This window comes from Leptosomus discolor, chromosome 3 (genome assembly GCF_034619465.1).
Source record: "Leptosomus discolor isolate bLepDis1 chromosome 3, bLepDis1.hap2, whole genome shotgun sequence".
Taxonomy (NCBI): domain Eukaryota; kingdom Metazoa; phylum Chordata; class Aves; order Leptosomiformes; family Leptosomidae; genus Leptosomus; species Leptosomus discolor.
This window is the reverse complement of record NC_141393.1, coordinates 29,678,100-29,698,126: the sequence shown is the minus strand read 5'-3', so window position 1 is coordinate 29,698,126 and position 20,027 is coordinate 29,678,100. Positions and strand designations below refer to the sequence as shown.

The following is a 20,027-nucleotide window of genomic DNA, read 5'->3' as shown; positions in this document are numbered from 1 at the left end:
TGAGGAATAGTTGGTCATACAACAGTCTTCCTTTACTTCCACAGAGACGTTTTAGTTCATGCTGTAGATAACCCTAACCTAGCCATGTCCAGATCAGGGAGCTTCATATGATAGATGTAACATGGCAATGTCAGGTTCTTGTTTTGCCTTTACTCTTCTGGAGAGTTAGAAAGCTGTCCCCATTCCCTTCCCTTTAGTTTATTATCCAGTGAGAGGGAAATGGGAGATAAGAGGTTGTGTGTCCTAAGGTGGAGGAACAAGCAGCTTTTTGCTTGAGTGCTCAAAACACTAACTTTTACACAGAAGAGCAGCTGTTCCCTGTGGTGTACTTGAATGAAAGTGACTGTGGCTATTGTGCTTGCTGCTGGTCTCAACATTCCTCATATGCAATAAATAATATTCTACTCAGGTCATTTTAGGGATTGAGTAAGAGCTATGAACAGAGCTTGCCAAGCCAGGGTGTTTCTCATGTGATGCTTGTCTTTAAGCACCCAATGAGTTTGAGGTCTCATAAGGATACTTTTTTTAAACCCCTTAGGATTAGCCTAAATTCTGCCTCTGACTGTTTTAAGCAGCAAAATAGCTTTTGAATCTTATTATTTGGAGAGAGTGATATCATAGGAAAGATGGGAAAAGCCTAGAGTGTCTCCAAAAACTAGTATTGACTTTTTAACAATAAAATATGTCCTGAGACCAAATATGCTGTTTAAATGTAAATACCATTTCCATTTTCAGATTGTCTTTTGCAGGTGTATTTGAGGGGATTTGAAATGTACTTGTAGATGGAAAAGAGGCTATTGACCTTGAAACTATGTATGTGTTAGGAATAATGTTCGCCCTCTTTGAAATCAGACTTCTATTCTTTGAATGTGTGCTCAAGACCACAACTCTTAACAGTGGTTCAGGTAGCATTTGGTGCGCAACTGAATTAAGACTGACTGCATTTTACTTACAAAGCTGTTTCTCAGGAGTCATAGATTACTGCCTAGTCTTTTTTTTTTTTTTTTTAACCACCATGGTTCAGAATGACTCACTGACAGCTTTCTATTTCACTGCTACTTTCCTTTGTTCTAGTGCAGACATGATATAATAGGACAAGGCTTGTGTGTAGAAGCAATATATTTTATTAGGTGGACTACTACAGGCAGAAAAAAACAAACAGGTTTTTCAGCATACAAGCACTTTTTTGGAGGCTAAAACTGAAGCAGCAAACTTCTGAATCAAATGAGAGTTGAGAACAATTACTGAAAGTAGACACGTTATTCTGTTATGCTGTCCAAGAGAAAAAGTAGGTGATACTTATGAAGTTGGACATGGGTGGTGTTAACAAGGGAAAAGATGATATGATGGTTATTTTATAGATGAAAAGAGATAGTAAATCTAACATTGATACAACAGGAGCATACATCTTCAAACTTTACCTTTCACAACTTCATTGTCCAAGGGGTGATTGACCAGGTTTCCAGACATACAGAAGTCCCCAAGAGTGGCCAGTGGGCAAACTGCTTTACATGGCTCATGCTGCAAGTCCGCTGTGTCCTCTGTGTGTTAAGGTAACTGTACGCATGATGGAGAATTGATCTCTGTGTGTACAGCAATTTGGACGCATGTGGGATACATCAAACTTGCTGCACATGTGGGATGATCCAACATACTGCAGCTGTAGTGGGTCACTCCTTTTCAACACCAAAATGTCATGCTCCATGGGACCTCCTGTTAGGAATACTACAGTGTTTATAGAAATGCAGAAAGTCTGAGAACAGGATATGCAAGTGTTACTGAAACTGCAAACAGAAGGCCTTACTGGAACTCTCTGATCCCAGCCACTGCTGAATGATAAGTATAGGCAAGTGTTGTATTTTCCTAACACTTTCCTGAAGATTGGGAGAGCAGGCTCTGGTCTCGATGAGAATGGGGCTGCAGAACCACAGAAATAAATGGCTTCTGACCATGAGAAAACATAAGCAGATAGAAATATCGTAGTGACTACAGTGGGGTACAGGGAGGAAAGGAGAAAACTGGTAGATAAAGAAACCTATATTGAAGTTTAGGTTGATAGGCATGGACATATTTGATATTGGAAAAGGAGAACCTTTAAGATATCACTGTGTGAACTCCAGATGTGACAGTGGACTCTGTTTTCTTTGAAAAGTCCAGAGGAAAGCCTGTTTCCAAATGTTCACTCTTAGCTTAGAAATCACCTGAAACCATATAGGAACCTTTTACCTTGTGGAGTGTTAAAATATTTGTCTGGTTAGTGTGACAGGCAGGTTTTGTGATGCATGTCTATGTACCTGTGAGTGAAGGAGCACACAACTCTTCGAAAGAGAAATGTAAGAGCATGGCTATAGTTTGTAAGATATTTCCTCAGCCAATTTTAGCAGTTCAAATTAGTTGTGTTTTAAAGATTTAGGTGTTGATTTTGGAAGTATAAAATAACATCTTTGAGAGACCAAAAAAAATATGTATCTCCTTATGGATTACAGTTTGTTTCTGTGAACAGGGATAAATGTATGTGTGAGTTGTTCATAAGACAGCTAAATAAATATCTTAGGCACACAAACTAAATTAGGATGTTTTCATATGTGAGTGTCTTCTCAAAATTTGGGTCTAAGCAATAATTTTAAGGCTTCAAATTTAATATCTCGTTAAGAGAAATGAGGTGGAGGGAGCACTTCTGCGAGTGCTGTGGTTTCGGTCCTATAATAAATTGGCATAGTGATTTACACAGAGAACAAAAGAAATAGTTTAGAAATTTCTTTCTAATGGAAGTTCAAGTTTTGAAGAACACAGACATCTGAAAGGTTAAATTCACATATTTTTCATGCTTGCAGGTTTTTATAGCCTCTGGTAATGCATGTCCTTACTCTGACATCACATGTATGTGAAAAAATGGATGTAGTATTTAAAGATGTCTTTTGACAAAGAAAGTATTTCCATCTCCAGAGGTGAACTTTAGCTTTAAAGGATGATGAGCAGTTTCCAGATGTGTTTTTCAATCACTGGGCTTTCCTCTCCCTAAGTATTGACAGAGGGAAGGTTTTATCAAGGTCTATGTGATGTGCTTGTTTATAATGAGTAGACATTAGTAGAACACATCTAAGTGCTTATCACTAACAGATGACTAAAGAGAGCATATGGCAGGGAAAAGAAATATATATTTGTCCAAGCAATGTGGCTTGTTAACACTCCCACACTGATAAACTGTGTTTACATGTACGTACAATATTTTGCAAATTCCTTTTCTAATCAGCTAAAAATAAAAGCCAAATAATGGTGGGTTTTTTCCAATATTGGAGTGACAGGCAAAGTTGTTTTAGAATTTTTTTAACAAAGCAATTAAACAGTACAGAAGATTTTTATAGTATTTGTTTTGCTTCAGCATGACAGCTTTACAGCAGTATATGTGTTATTTTCATTTTGCAGTGTTAAAAGTTTTATTGTTACAGAATACTTTCTGGTTCACCCACCTGTCTATCCAAGTATAAGTGTTACACAACTAGGTTATACTATAAGCAATAACACAGGTCAGAATAACTTACGTCAAATCCTGGTCCAGATCAGGTAACAAGGTTTATTTTAACCATATTTCCCTCTGCTTCTGTGGGATGAAATCATTATGCAAGTTACAACACTTGCCAATAAACAGTTTGTAAGTAAAAAAGTCTCTGAACTGTTAACCCAGTGCAGCTCCCATTAGAGTAAAAGAGGAGTCTTGCTGATGATTTCGTTTAGGAGGTAGATGGAGAAATGTTGGGGAGATCTGTAAAGCTCTTGACATACAAAACTTCTGATGATCCACGTGATTGGGAGTATACCAGTCACCCACCTTTTTAAAACGGGCAGAACACAGTATTACTGTCTTCTTTTGCTGTGACATCTAAACGTGCCAATCTATTCATATAGCATTATGGGAAAGAAGACAATTACAGTTTAAAGAGGGATTTGGACTGTTGCATACTTTTCAGAAGAAAGCATTTATAAAGAAAACTGCACAGAAAAGCTGCGTTTACTTTGATTTTCAGAATATTCCTAGCAAATTTTTGTTAAATATTTACATCTGGATCCAAGTATTGTCCTTCATGAAACAGTTTATTCTTGCAATTTAGCTTCATTAAAGTCATGATACTGCTTTAGGATATGATAGACTAGTGCTGTGGGATTGAATTATAAAGAGATTAATTTTAGCTACCAGAGATAATTGACCCTATAATTCCTATCACCCCTAATCCCAGTTCAAATGAACCAATGTTAAAAGTGGCAATACTCACAATGTAGACAAGGTCATGACAGCTAGAATTGTTTTTTACTACCAATTAGATTTCCCACTTGGCGCATTTGACTAATGTTGTCATAGAAAGGGATTTCAGGCATGGAAATACAGTTTCTTTAGAGTCACTGGAACTGATGGGCAGTTTCTTGTACATTTCCAAGTGTACAGAATCAGAACGCAATTGACTGCTGACGCCTAAATTTTGAATTCGCATGGGGATTTAGAATATGTTTTGATCCCTGATAGAGTTAGGAACAAGCTAAATAATTGGAATCTGGAAGCAAACTCTCTTGAAATTCAACAGTGTTAATATATGGTAGATCTAGCAGGTTTGGAACTGTCTCCTGGGGTAATACTACATCTGAGGTATATTTCAGATGAGGAATCAGAAAAAAGTGAGGTACTGACTGAACTGAGAGTTGTTCAAAAACAAATCATGTTGATATTTAGCTACCAATGACATGGAGGTTTCAAAAAATACAAGGAAGAGATAAATGGATTTTAAGTAGGATATATCTTAAAAACTCCCTCGAGTGATAGTGCCAACTTCAAACATATTAGCATAAGGACTCATGAAAAACAACAGAACAACAATACTTTTGCATAGCACGTTCAGTATAAGATTATTTTTCACATTATTACTAGTTATCCATCAGCATTTTTCCAAGCATTTACAGATTTGAGTTTTTGCAGTAAGCTGAAACTGCATGATAAAAAGAGACAGATAATGATAAAAAGCAGATGTATATGCAAGCCTAGCTAGAAGGAGCAAAATATACTATTTCTGCCCCTCCTGTGAAGTTAATCCTATTTCTTTTAGCTATTTCTTCATTAGTTAATGAGGTCTTGAGAAAAAAAATATTAAAGTGTGTTTGAAATGGTGTTTTTGCAACCTTGCCTTTAGGAACTTTTTCAAATATTCATAGGATAGTTTGCCCTTCGAAGGTGCATTAAGTGTGAATTTAAACAATAATTACTTCAAATGTGGGTGGTCAGAAACCTGTAACTGAAGTGGACAAACAGCAGCTAATCACTTTCCTCATTCGGATTCATGACACTGGCTGGAACTGAAATGTAAAATAGTGGAGAAAGGAGATATTTTAATGATTAGGTTAAAAAAAAAAAAAAGAAACAAACTTCAAAGCTTAGATCACAGATCTGCTAGCATGAATTAGATTTGAATTTGGATGCACTTTGTGGTTTGCAGTCTTATTAATGAAAGATTTTCTTCTCTCTCACCTTCTATTAACAATCAATCTCAGATCAGAAGCAAAGAGCTTGGCTGCTGTCTTTGTGAGATAAGTATCAGTGGGTTTATAACTACATCCCATCTCTATCACCTCCTCCAGTGGACCTGGTACCAACCAACATCTTTGTTGACCTCTGGGTAGTGAGTCTGGGGTCACAGTGAAAGGGGCCCTCATCTCCTGGAAGCCTTATCTTCATGTTGGTGCTGTAACACACTCTGAGGGTGAAAATCTTGGAGAGCCCACAACTGCCAGTTCTTATGGCTGTCTTATCCATGAGTACAGGAACTGCAGGTTCCATTTTCAGTTTGATATCTGGCATCAGTGCTGTATTTATATTCTTTTATTGAAAAAAAAAACCCACTTTATTTATACACAAAACTCCTGAAGGAGTGAAACTGGAAGTGGTGCATTATTCTTTTCCCAGAGTTTCAACTTGCTGTATTTCAGGTAGCATTCTTAGAATTTCACTTTCCAGGGGTGCAATTGGATCTCCCACTCTCCCAGGGCATCTTCTGGCATTATCTTGTGAATAGGGAAACAAACCATCTGACCCCAGAGCTCTCCGTATACATAGTGTACTAGGCAAAGGCATTAGATGTCTACCAGCTCTTAAAAAGCTTACTGTGGATGCAAGAAAAGCATCCTGCAGCTGAGCTCAATTGATCACTTTTAGGCTGTTGCTTCTCAAATCGCCAACCTCAAAGAAGTAATTCAAGGCTGTGAGCAGTGCCTCCGTGGTGTCGGTGACTACAATTAAGTCCATTCTGGAAAAGTTTCAAAACTGCCGATCTTTTTGTCTCATTCAATCTCCAAATGTTAGAAAATTATTATTTTATTAATTTCTACTTTCATTATTTTTTTATTTCTACTTTCAGTATTAGTTTTATCCCACTCTCTCTTTTCTTTTGTTGAATTTCTAGTTTGTTTTTTTCTTCTTTCTTTCTGTAACAACCACCACAACAAAAATCAATACCACAGGAGTTCTGAGGTTTTTATCTGATGAATGTGAAGCATTTGCCTGTTATGTTCTTGTCTTCTTTTTTGCCATGAGGACGTATAGAACATGTTGACAGCCAATATTAATAAGCTTAACACTAATACTGGCAGTTACTTAGTACAATTTTTGGCTGTGTTAAGTGGTCTGTAGGAAATAGTAATGCTATCCTTTAGATGAAACTGATGTCACAGTTCATCCAGAATTCACTGGAGTTTCTTTTATTGTTTTTATTTTCCAGGTGATTCATATAACAGGCCGGTTACGTCTGAGAGTGTCACTGTCCCACGGGCGGACAGTACCCAGCCAAATCATGGGACTTGTTGTCGTTGCTCATGCTTTGCCACCTCCTACAATTAATGAAGTCAGGATTGACTGCCACATGTTTGTCACTCGTGTGAATATGGACCTCAATATCATTTACTGTGAAAATAGGTACAGCTTTTAGCTCCTTTTTTCTTTGTTTTAGCTGTGTGTATTCTTTGTTCCATGGGCTTGGCAAAAAGTTTTGAAATTTGTGACTCCTGCAATGTCATCCTGGTGTTGTATGAGAGCATTGAATTCACTCTCATCATCATCATCTTCATTTTCATTACATTCTTAGAGGATAAAGGTAAATTAAAAACCTTAATTTGCAGGACATCTCACTGGAATAGGGGAGGATAGACCAGGAAAGATTCCTCTAAGCTTTCCCTGCTTTTTACAATCTCAGAGGCAAGATGTGGGTCTAGACAGATGTTGGTCTGACTTGTATGGCTATCCTTATGCTCCCCCATACACCCTTCCACAAGTCTTTCTGTCTGAAGTTTTAAAGTTTTCCATTTTTGAACTAATTTGCAGATTACAGCACATCATGCTCAGTGTTTAATGGAATGGAAACACAGATGGCCTAGATAGTAGGCTAGAGAGGTGGGATCTGTTGCAGTAAGAGGTGGGAAAACTGGAGAATAAAATTGGTTAAGGGCATACTGGAAAAGACAGCAGTGAAATGGGAACAGGTGATGAGTAGTTGGTTGGGGGGAGGGCTATGTTCGATGTGATAGTAACAAGTGATCTAGGAAAGGGGAAGGTAGGTTTTTAATTCAGCTTTCTGCTCCCTGGAGGCTGGATGCCAGTAGCACGGGGGGCTCCCCATGGGGGTCTGTTCTGGCAGGGCCTGGCAGCTAGGGCCTGTCCCACTGCCCCAGCCTGGAGCAGGGCAGCCAGGGGGCACCGGGCCAGCACCAGCCCCGGGCACTGGGCACCTCCCTGGGGACAGGCCCAGGCCAGGCCGGGATATGGGCTGGGCCTGGCTCAGCAGGGCCCATGGCCGGGCAGGGCAGGGGCTGTGGGAGATGGAGACTGGCCCTGCTGCAGCGTTGCTAGGGCAGGGGCTGCCATGGGGTACTGGGCCATGGGCAGGGCGGGGGGAGCCTCAAGTGGCCAAAATCGGGTTTTGGGCATGGGGCAGGGTGTGGGGGAGCCTTTGGGGGGTTGAAACAGGGTCCTGGGCTGTGGGCAGGGTTCAGGAAGGCCCAGGGGAGCTGGTCAAAACCATTAAGGCTTATTGGTGCCCTCCAGACCCTGAAAAATAAAAATAAAATCTTGGGAATGGGTATCCAGAGCAGAGTGAAAATATCTGAGAAGGAAGATATAAGTAATAAAGAAGTTTGGTTCCATTAATGGAAGTCTGAGGGGGAGGGGAAAGGTTGGAAAGGAAGAAAGAAGGTAACACAGCCAAAAGAAATTTTGTCAAGGGGACCTATCATCAAAAAGTGGGACAAACAAGGTGCCTAATGCAAGCTTTTCATGTGACAGCAGCTGTGGCATATTATAGGTGAAGAGTGGAAGCTCTCTTATATGAGCAATCATAATTGCACAATCGCAATGGAATACCTATGATCAGGTTAGCACAGCCGTAATAACTTTTATAAAAAGGGGTAAACTCAAATGCTTTGTTGAATCAGGACCTTAAACAATTTAAAATCATCTTAGATTTCAGTTGTGAGTTTATTTTTGCTGTCATGTTGCTGAACTGACACAGTAGTATTAATAATAATATTACTTTGCTATTAGACAGAACACTTCATCTAAACTTTCAAAGCATTATCTAAAACAGAATATATTATTCTCATTTTTAAGCTTGGAAAACCTGCTCCGTAGAAAGTGGCTTGCACAAGGGCACAGAGAAAGATGGTAATAGTATTAAAATTTGGGCTGAGTTTTTGCCTGTGACTCTACCCAATGACTATCCAGATTCTGTACAATCTGGCAGTTGAGGAAAGAGCTCTGGGGATTAGCCACAGAATCTAAAAGAAACCTTTTACCTTAGTCTTTGATTTGACTGTGACCTACCTAGGTAGTAATGGAAAGCTGCTACCACTGCAGAACTCTTCAATGGCCTCTGTGAAATGAGTTGCTGGTATCTGTCCAGTTCCTAATGAACAGATTTCCTTTTAACAAAATCACCTGCACTTACTGTTATCTTCATTGGCAACCTCCATAAAAAAGCCAGGAATCAAATGGATGTGAAAAATGAACTGTTCCATCAGGTCAAGTATCATATGAATTTGTGAGCCGTGTTAGAAAGATTTATACTTTCTCTGCCATCAGTTTGCCGTTTTTATGAGCCCAAATTGTGTATGTTTTTTTTAATTAAACATTTTTCTCAAACCTTCCCTTTATGTTCATGTAGCAATAAAACTTTCAAATGCCTGAGAAAAGTGTAAAATGCATCAGATGTGGAGCACTGATTGGTAATCACATAGAAAGAGCTGGTAAACTATGGTAAGCTAGCTGACTTATGCAAGAAAATGTTGACCTTACTAATGTTTTTCATTCGTTAAAGTAAAGACAACATTATAAAGGAACTTTTCCTTGTTTGTGATACATTTTTTCTCATATGCTAGGGTAGAATGCATATGATGTTACTTGAATTTATGTTGCAATAGTTCCATCTTAAGCCCCTGTGTCAGTGTTAAAAATAGTTTATGAAAGGAATTTCAAATAGTAGAAACACTTCTGCCGGGGCTGGGAGGTAAATGTTAGCTCACTGAGGCAGCAGGATTTCCGCTGATGGAAAATGGAGTAAGATTGACAGGACTTGGATTTCAAAGCAGAATATGACTGTAAAAGCTGGAGGAATGGAAAGGACAGAAGAAAGGAAGGAATTAACTGAACAGCTGATTAAAGCTGTCAGGTGAATTATCTGGGCATTTGCCAAGGCCATTCTTCGAGTCAGGGAAGTTGGGATTTCTCTTCTGGGACTTTAGAAAAGGAGATAAGTATCCCATCCTGAATATATGGGCTCAACTCCTGGCACTTGCAGGCAGCCAGGAAATTCTTTGTGGTGCCACAGTAAAGCAAGAACAACATTGATGAAAACAGAGAAAAATGGATCCATGCTGGGGAAGCTGTAAGCACTATTTATGGAGCAATAGGGAGTTACTGGCAGCTGCGGGGAGTATGGAGCAGAAACCATGCTACTTAACTGAAATGAATGCTCACAGTGGACCATTGGATCAGCAGGGGTGAGATCAATAGTAGTCCTAGTTTTCCGAGTGGTTGCCTGCTTGCAACAGCAGGGAGCAGGGCTGACATTACTCAAGTCTTTGGGTGCATCTAGTTACTTTCCTCTGAATGAAGAGATCTGCATCAGAATCCTGGACTTGGTGCACAAACTAGTCAACAGTTAGCTTCCCTTTGAGACAAGATCCATTAGCTAGTACACTGGCTATTTCTAACAAATTCCAAGGGTGTTAAATGGGGATATAAAGTTTTGTTGCCTAAAATGTGGTATGTTAATACATGTCTGTTTTCCAAATGTGGGATTCATGTCATCTAAACTTCACCATTTAGTCTAAAATAGTCTAGAATTTCTTTATTAGTCAGTGGAGTGAGAAAAGCATCTGCAGAAGACAAACCATCTTAGATGGTGATAAATAACTAAAAGCAAAATACACTGCTGCTAGAGTACAGCATCAGTCTGTGTATTCTCAGTGTCAGCTGTTAATGATTGGAGACCATCTGGAGAGAGCCTATAGCCCAGTTGAACATGAACTACTACCATACCTGGTAACGCAGGCCCAAAAGGAAATAACCCATTGAATATGGTGTTTTCCAAATGAAGGAGGTTTGGCCTGTTGGCCATGACCATGGTTGCCAATAGTTCCTTCAGATATGCAGAAAACGTCTTTTGTAGAGAGCCTCAAGACTACAAAACCTGTGGACAATGTGGTCCTAATTCAGCAAAGGACTGTACCATATAGCTACCTTTAAATTTCAGTCATGTTAACATTCTTGTAAGTCAGTGGAACCACTGATCTGCTCAAACATAAGCCTGTGCTTATGTTTTACAGGATCAGGTCTGTGTGTTCTGCAGAACCAAATTCCTACCCATCAACCTGTTGCTTTATTTTGTCAACAGGCTTGGGAGCCACAAGATCTGTCTCCAAATTGGTTCTCTAAGATATGCTATAGTATTTATTCCTTTTCTTCATGCAAATTATTTATTTTCCATCTTTAGTAGCTTTGATATAAGCATGAGTGTCCTATTTGATGTAATTTCTTTTGCTTTTGGTTTTGGTGCCATTGCTTGCCAGTGATCATCACTTACATCTCAATATTCTTTCTGTTTCTTCTTGCACTTATTTAATTAAAAAAAAAAATGTTATGTCCCTCACATGTCTGTTTGAAACAGCTTTTTCTTAATATTATAGAATCATAGAATCATTTAATTTGGAAAAGACCTTTAAGATGATCGAGTCCAACTGTGAACCTGATACTGCCAAGTCCACCACAAAACCATATCCCTAAGCATCACACCTACACATCTTTTAAATACCTCCAGGGATGGTGACTCCACCACTTCCCTGGGCAGCCTATTCCAATGCTTGATAATCCTTTCAGTGAAGAAATTTTCCCTAATATCCAATCTAAACCTCCTCTGATGCAACTTGAGGCCATTTCCTCTTGTCCTATAACTTGTTATTTGGGAGAAGAAACCGACACCCACCTTGCTACAACCTCCTTTCAGGTAGTTGTAGAGAGCGAAAAGGTCTCCCCTCAGCCTCTTTTTCTCCAGGCTAAACAGCCTGTCCAAGCCATGAGCAGCCAGTTTCTCCAGGAGAATGCTGTGGGAAACAGTGTTAAAGGCTTTACTGAAGTCCAGATAAACAGCATCCACAGCCTTTACCTGATCCCCTAGGCAGGTCACCTTGTCTTCACTAGCCTGAAGGAGATCAGGTTAGTCAAGCACGACCTGCCTTTCATAAGCCCATGCTGACTGGGCCTGATCACCTGGTTGTCTTGTATGTGCCGCGTGATGGCACTCAAGATGATCTGCTCCATAACCTCCCCCAGCACTGAGGTCAGACTGACAGGCCTGTATTTCCCCAGATCCTCCTCCCAGCCCTTCTTGTAGATGAGCATCACATTTGCTAACCTCCAGTCAACTGGGACGTTCACATTTAGCCAGGGCTGCTGGTAAATGATGGAGAGTGGCTTGGTGAGCACTTCCACCAGCTCCCTCAACACCCTTGAGTGGATCCCATCCAGCCACATAGACTTGTGTGTGTCTAAGTGGTGTAGCAGGTTGCTAACCATTTCTCCTAGAAAATAGATACACTTTTAAGTCCTTATGTGAGTGTGACGTTTTCCAATTGTTTTGTTATTTTCTGTACTGCATTTAAGGACATTGACATCTTGACACTCCATGGCAGAAGTTTACACACGCATACAGACATGAGCACGCAGACACACACAGAGGCACACACACACAAAGGTCTGCAGAATAGATTTTAAAGTTTCTGTGTGCAATAAACAACAAAGTCCCAGTTGAAAGGGCCCAGAGTGAAAGCTGAGTTCCCAAATGAATTAGACTAAAAAAGATAACACCCTGAGGCGTCTGTATGTCTCAGCATTTAAATTATACCCCTTGAAATATCAGTTTGGACTTGGTGCCAAGAAATGGTTGAAGAGCTTTTTCATGAATATACCCAGTAGAAGACCAATCTGTTGAAATGAAATGTGTCTCTAATCATTTGGTATAAACATAATATGTTTTTTCTTTATTATGTAACCTTAAATCATCTTAGTCTTTTAATGAGGATTTTGGATTGTTGCTAATGCTTTACAATTTCACAGAATTATATTGTCTTGGTGTTTTGCTACCAGGAGAATATGCACTAGAATTTTACTTTCCACTTATTTAAATGGATAAAATTATTTCAAGGTTTCTTTAAAAAATGTTTTCTTTCTTTTTTTTTCTTTAAGGCTGTGTTTGTTTGTACAGGTATTCCATTCAAATTACTGTGAATAGCAGTGAAAATTTTTAGCAGATTTCACTTTCTGAGTCATTTGACAGTTCTTTTATTCTTTTCCTTCTTGAATTATAGGCTTTTTTTTTTTTTTCCTTTTTTAGGATTAGTGATTACATGGATCTGACCCCTGTAGATATCGTAGGGAAGAGATGTTACCACTTCATTCATGCTGAAGATGTGGAAGGCATCAGACATAGTCACTTAGACTGTAAGTACTTCCATTTTTGTCAAAATAATCTCGTACAACACTTGATTGTTCCTGAACTATTGTTTATATTCCATGACTGGAGTCTTCATCTTGCACCTGCTTTTTTTGTCATACTGTTTCATAAAGGGTGGCTCAAATATAACTTTTTTGTATGATTTCTTTTCAAGTCTTTTTATAGACATATAAGATTGCTCACATATGTGGAAATAAGAAATTGTATTTGTATTATCAGAGTTTCCAGCAGCTGTTCATTTACACATGCTGTGCATTATTCTAATCCTTCAAAGAGGTATTGCTTAGGTGAGAAACTCCCTCCCTAACACAGAAAATTAACTCCTTTCTTTGTTTTTATTTCTGAGTCATAACATGGAGGTCAAAAACTACAGCATATTTGGGATTTCACCAGATTTTTCAATACAGACCTGAGCTACAGCTCTACTGGTGTTTTAACCACCCCACGTATTAACATCTACATAGCCCCCATCCCTATAGCATCTAAGTCCCTGTTATTTGCACACAGGTAGTATCTGATCAGGATAACAGAAGTACAAAAATGTTACAAGAGACAAACCTTACCAGAGAGAGCATGTGCGTATGTCTGTGTATGGGGGAAGGGAGGTTCAGCTTGGTTCCTTGTAATTAAACTCTTTATATTTCTTTTATTAAAAGCCATAGGGCCTAATTCTTTTCTTGTTGAGATCTGTTGACTTCAGTGATGGTGCTCCTGATTTACCCTGGTGCGAAAAGAGACTTAGGCCCATAATCTCTAATTTATCTGTGCCTGCAGTGAAGCCAGATAATTCTTTGGAAGTTTCGGTGGCTGACTGCATTTATGATTGACTTGTGTGTTTTTCTTAATATAAAAGACTATCTGCAAACTGCCTCTTAAATTCAGAGTCCAGATTTGAATAACTCTGCTCCTTCTGCACTGTGTCGTGCTAGCATTTCCTAATAAAAGGGCAGCAACCTGAATACAGCCACATTTAATTAGCTTTTACAGAACCATATGACTACAATAGAAAGCAGTATAAATCTTCAGTCCAAAAGTGCCTTGCTTGATCTGCAAGGGAAGATAGGTGGATAACTGCAACTGGAAAGCAGGAGAACAGGGACAGCTTCTATGATAATATATGGCAGCCAACAACAGTATCAAGCTCTGTAAAACTGTCAAATAGTCCCTGAAGTTTCTAGAAGGTAAAGTGCATTTGCCATAAGAAGGTCAGGTTAGATGCATTTCTGTGGAAAAAAAAAAACAAAATCAACTATCCAAAATTATAAACACAGTAAACTTGCATCATTTACATTCTGAGCATTTAATGTCCAGGAGACTATGTCAGTTGCTCAGAAATGAAGGAACAAATTCAGAAACTTACTTGATGCTCTTGAAACTGGAAGTCAAAATGACAAGTTGCACTTCCACTGCACTATCTGACCAAGGAAATAAAAGATATTTATGACTCAGACTTAACACACCACCTGGCAGAGATGAACATCCCATTTGGAAAAGACTTTAATCTTCTGAATGACCACTTCTCTCTGAAATAGAATATGCTTTATGAAACATTCATCTTCAGAAAACTGAGAGACCTATGCAGACAGTGTGAGTGCAGTGTGGTCCAGTGTATAAGCACTGGACCAGCAGGACTCAGGAAACCCTGGAAACAGGAATGACTTCTGGAAAAATCACTTCAACTTACTGGTTCCTGCTCTCACTGTATGTCCAGTTCAGCTGATTGGATTGCAAGCTTTATAAACACAGGGACTTTTTCCCATTATCAGCATCCGGCGCAGCGAGGGTCCAAACTTGTCTGTGTGGATGCAGCGTAATTATTCTTGCTAGACTAATTTTTTTTCAATAGATGAGGCTGGTTACATCTTTCATGTATAATTGTTCTCTTGACTTATAGGAATAAGATGTTCATAGAATCATTCAGGTTGGAAAGGGCTCTGCGACATGATCTAGTCCCACCTCATGCTCAAAACAGGATCAACACTGATTCAAAGCAAATTGTTTTGCACTTTGTCTAGTTGATCTTGAAAACCTTCAAGGTCAGACTTTCCACAACTTTTCTGAGTGGCCTGTTCCAATTGTTTTTAATAAGGGCTTGATTATCCTCACGATGATTTATTTTTTTTTCCTTCTACCCAGTTGGAATTTCCCTGGTTTGATTGTGCAGCTCATGGCTCCATCTTTGTAGTAACTTCCTTGCAGGTATGCTCTTAGGTCCTCCTGAAGCCACCTCTTCTTCAGACTGAACAAGCTCTTCCTCACAGGGCGAGTACTCCAGCCTCCGACCATTTTGACAGACCTCTGCTAAGTCCCCTGAAGTTTATCAATATATTTCCTGTGCTGGGAGCCTGAAGTTAGATTCCAGATGAAATCTAAAGAGTGATGAGTAAAGGAGAGTGATGACTTTCTGTGATCTACTGGCTATACGTTTTTTGGTACAGCCCATACAGCACACTGCTAGTTTGTGCTTAGCACACTATCCACTAGGGCCCCCAGGTCCTTTTCCACAAAGCAACAAGCCTGTCAGTCCCCAGCCATGTACCATTGCAGGGAATCAGTCCATCCCAGGTACAGGACTTTGCATTTGTCTGTTCATGTTGTTCAAACTCATGCTCTGGATGAAAGATCTTCAAGTTCAAATTACACCTGGCAATAGCTCAGGAAGTATACTTGCCCATTGTAAGTCCTGCAGAAGCTGAAGTGGCTCATATGTGCCCAGAGCGATGCTCAGCTTTTCTAGCATTTGTAAAATAAGATTGTAGAAAAACCAAGACAGAAATTGCAAAACTCCAAAACACTTCATAGCAACTTGTCCATCCTAGAAAATCAAGTTCAAACCAAACTAGAAAGAGAAAATCCTCCTGGTTTAGTAAAATAAAATTAGAGCTAAAATTCAGGAATTTATAGACACTGGCTGTAGAAGGAAGAACCCAGCAGAACTGCAGTTCCCCAAAACAGACAATGTAGGAGATTTGCCAGTACAACATAGGAAATAATTGCTTGAGATTATAATGAAAAAAAAAAAAAGCAATATTATGCAGTATTTTGAAGAGGAGCTGGAAGCTAAAGTAATAGTTAGAAAGCCCTATTGAAAAGTAGAAGCAGGACTTGAGAAAGCAGCAAACTGGAAAGGCTGTGTTTGGTGGAGCACTGCAGAACACAGCTAAAAGTCTTGATTGATTTTTACAGAGAGAAAATAATTTTTAAAGATTAAAACTGGGAGAATCCCAAATTGAAATAGTAGATCTAACGGTAAAAAGAAACACAAATAAAACTGCTACTCTACCTATTCACTGACAACATATCAGAAAAAAAAACTGAAAAAGTAAGGCCAGTACATCCTGCCTTCTTATCGAGGTTATTCAAAGACATCAAAGAGAAAAACAAGCAAAGAGGAAAATGTTGCACAAAATCACACAGAAAAAATCAAGAGGGCTGTTGATGGCTTCAGATCATAGCAGCCCATTAGAAACTTTGAAAAACAGGTCTTGTTAACTCTATCTCGGATAAAAGAAGGCAAAAGCAGTTTCAGGAATGTGACCATAACAAGTATAATGGTGAAGCAGCTCTGCAGGATTACAGCAATGACAACAGTCTTTTGTAAGGGAACTGCTGCACTAATGAAAGGTCAGTTATAGTCAATGGAAAAGCTTTCATTGGCTTCAATGGATATGGGTATTATGCCCTAAAAAAGCAAATTTATATGGACTAAATTTCTGACCCCAGTGAATTAAATAGCAAAAATTCCCTTAGATTCACTGGGGTCAAAATTTCTTCTTAGAGATTTATGTTAGTTATAGCTTGATGCCCTTCTGGATTAATAAAACAGCATTCATACTCTACATATCTCTGCATTTGTTCCAACACAATAATACATGGTGGTGATCGCACAAGTTATTGAAGCATCATTTTTTTTCAAACAGAAATAAAAAGATATTTTATCTATCTTGTTTCATTCAAGCTTTCAATGATCATGCTTTTTCACAAATCTCCCAGCCGATTGTTTGGGGTTACAATTCTACCTCATTAACCTGTTTCCCATTTTGTAATGCTTCATAGTTTCAGAAGTTAAGGAAATTTCTCATTTGTTTATCTTTGCTGTGTTTGCTGAACAAATTGCTGGTAGAATCCTGACAGATATCACTTCTCATAAATCAAGTCTCTCTCACAGAGATTATAGTTAAAATGTTCTATAGTCTAACAGCCTGTACAGTATCCAGCATCGTGGCTCAGGTGTTGGCTCAGCTGACACACAGCAACTGACTAAGCTGCACAACTTGTATTTCAGTCCTCAGAACTCACAGGTCTATCTGTACCCTGGCTCAGATACAGTCCCTAATCCTGGCTCTATGTAGCAGAGCTCTTCATTAGGATATGTGGCCTGAAAGAGCTGAGCTTCAATGTCTTACGTTTCACCGTAGAAAGACTCCTCATGCCCCCAGTTCTACTCTACCACTTGTAAGAATGGAGAAGGTGATCAGATCCTCTCTTTTTACTTATCTCTGCATAGAAACATTGCAGGGCTGAACAGCACGTCAAGAGTACGGCAGTTCATACACTTTCACCAAGCCATGAGTCCCTGCATGGGTAGAACTGCCTTTGTTCCAATGACAAGAAAATATCCTTGATCTTAAAGCTAGCAGGATACATTTTATGTTAAATCAATATCAGAAATCAAGCAGATTAATAAAATTACTGTTGTATCAGGTCTTAGCACTGTCTGTGGAACTCAGCAAGGGCAATTGACACTGGTCTCTGGAGTATGATGCTGTGCATGTGTGCTTCTCTTTGATTAACACTGTTACCCTACAGAGGTCTATAACATCCCTTTTGATTTAAGAAGTGCATTTCATGCTAAGAATGAATGGATGTCATATACTGTAGGAGTATACATCTTCCTTTTAATTGAAAAAAATTCATGATCTTCACTGAACATTAGGTACTTGGTATTACTGTTCAATGAAGATCATTAAGGAAGCAGCACGGAAGGATAAAAGTCAAGACCTCTGAAGACAACTATGAATATACTTTTGGACAAATATAGGACAACATGCCAACATTTGAAAATTAGTATATTTCTTGGAAGAATACTGTCACAAGTATATATTGCTATATAATATGCGCTCTTTCAGTTTGGAATCCTAATTGAGGTCTAAATTCAGAAACCTGACACTAACAAAAAAGATACTTGTTGTCCTCAGCTATTGCTTAGAAAATATCATCCTGTTTCTTCAGGATTTGATTTACAGCTGTAAGAAATACAATTCCTCAGGAACAGTGAGCCAGGGCAGTTCATTTCCCATAAAGCAAAGGTCTCTGATGAGTGTATGTGGTAGCACTCCTTCTGATCTACTTTATCTGGTTTCCAGTGGTTAGAATAATCCAGCCTTTCTGAAAACAAACTATTCCACATTCACCTTTTTCATGGCTCCCCTATTTTTCAAGGGATATTACCCCCTCAGTCTGTTTTAAATCAGTTATATATTCATGATTTCTTTTATGTATGTTCAGTAGAAAAATTCTATTGCTGTACAAAACATTGCTTAGTGGTTTAGCCTACCAGCTGTAGTTGAACTAACCCTTTTAACTTATGCACATCAGTTATAATTTTTTATTCTCTTAATAACCTCAAACACATGAAAAACAAATAGAATGAGTTGATAATTTCTAACAGTAAAATATACTTCACATATTTTGCTATCATGCTGTGGAATAACTCTGCAATGTCAAGTAGCACACAATTAGTAAAACTGTAGGGGGAAAAAAAAGAAGTGTTTTGATCCTGAGGAATTTTTATCCTAATCAGATCGAAATTTCAGTGCTCTTGTAGTGCTTAATATCTTCAATCACCAAAAAAATCAAACTGATTCCAATGTCAGGTTTCGCATTCTAGGACTGAAATAAAATGCTAAAATATACAAATGAATCTCGTGTTTGTACAAGTTTATTATCATCACTAAAAAGCAAGATTGATTCTAAATTAGGCTGATAGAATGTCTGATGTTTAGCTAATTCTTAAACCAAGCCCGCCTGGCATCCTGATGACAGTCTAGTGTATCTTGTTTTCAAAGTATTGCAGAAATGTTGGTGTGACCACCTGCACAATCTTCCTCTCTGTCCGCACTATGGGCCAGCAAAGATTTCTGCATTGGAGACTGGCATCTTTATGTCCTCTTGACTGGAGATAGTGGTGATAGAGCAAGGTGAGGGAATGGGAGGTAAGAAACTAGAAGAAACTGAAGCATATGAAGAATACATTTTTTTGATTCATACAAGGAAAAAAAGGAGCATGGACTTTGGTCATAGCCCATGCCTAGTGTTTGTTTTTTAGCCCTAGTGAATCTTAAGATATGTGAACCTAACCAAGACTGTGTATGTTTCATGTCTCTTAGCCATGCTCTGAAATCCTGCAGATGTGTCTGCTCCTGCAGTTGCGTCTTTGGCTTATGAGAGATGGTGGTTTGTCTAGCTTAATTTCTTTGTCCGCTCTCTGACAAAAGCCAGTTACTTTAGAAGAGGGGAGAAAACACTTTGCAATGTGCAATTATGTACGCTTTGCACCCTTGTTTTCTACATAACACACTATTAAGGTTTGTGCCTTGAACAACGAGAAATTATACCACTGCTTACATTTCTGTTTGTGGAGGATGGTTGTCACTTGTTGTAATAGTTGGTATTCTAATTATCCATATAAATATACAGAAGTCATTTTAAATCCTGATAAATTTCTAATCTTCATGATATTTTGTGGCTAAGTTTTTCACGTGCGAATTGTGTGCTACTGGACAAATGTTTTCTGTATGTAAAGTGTATGGCAGAGTTTACTAGAAGCTTCAGATATTTTGGATAGTAAACAAACCAGAAAACTCTACAAAGCTAAACCTTTAAGCTATTTAAACCATTAGCTGCTGTACCTAATTGCAGAGCTGTGCCTTCTGTAGCTTAGCAATACACAGTTATTTTGCAAGATGCCTCAGATATAGTTTGCATCAA

At 38.8% G+C, this 20,027-nt stretch overlaps 1 protein-coding gene across 7 annotated transcripts in view; it reads left to right on the top strand.

Annotated features, from left to right (window-relative positions):
* NPAS3 (neuronal PAS domain protein 3) overlaps positions 1 to 20,027 on the top strand; it is a 609,138-nt gene that overhangs the window by 573,014 nt on the left and 16,097 nt on the right. For all 7 annotated transcript variants that reach the window (XM_086462809.1, XM_086462814.1, XM_086462815.1 and 4 more), the window contains 2 exons: positions 6,759 to 6,952; positions 12,918 to 13,024. In XM_086462809.1, coding sequence (XP_086318935.1) covers positions 6,759 to 6,952; positions 12,918 to 13,024 — 301 coding nt within the window. The remainder of the gene's footprint in view (positions 1 to 6,758; positions 6,953 to 12,917; positions 13,025 to 20,027) is intronic.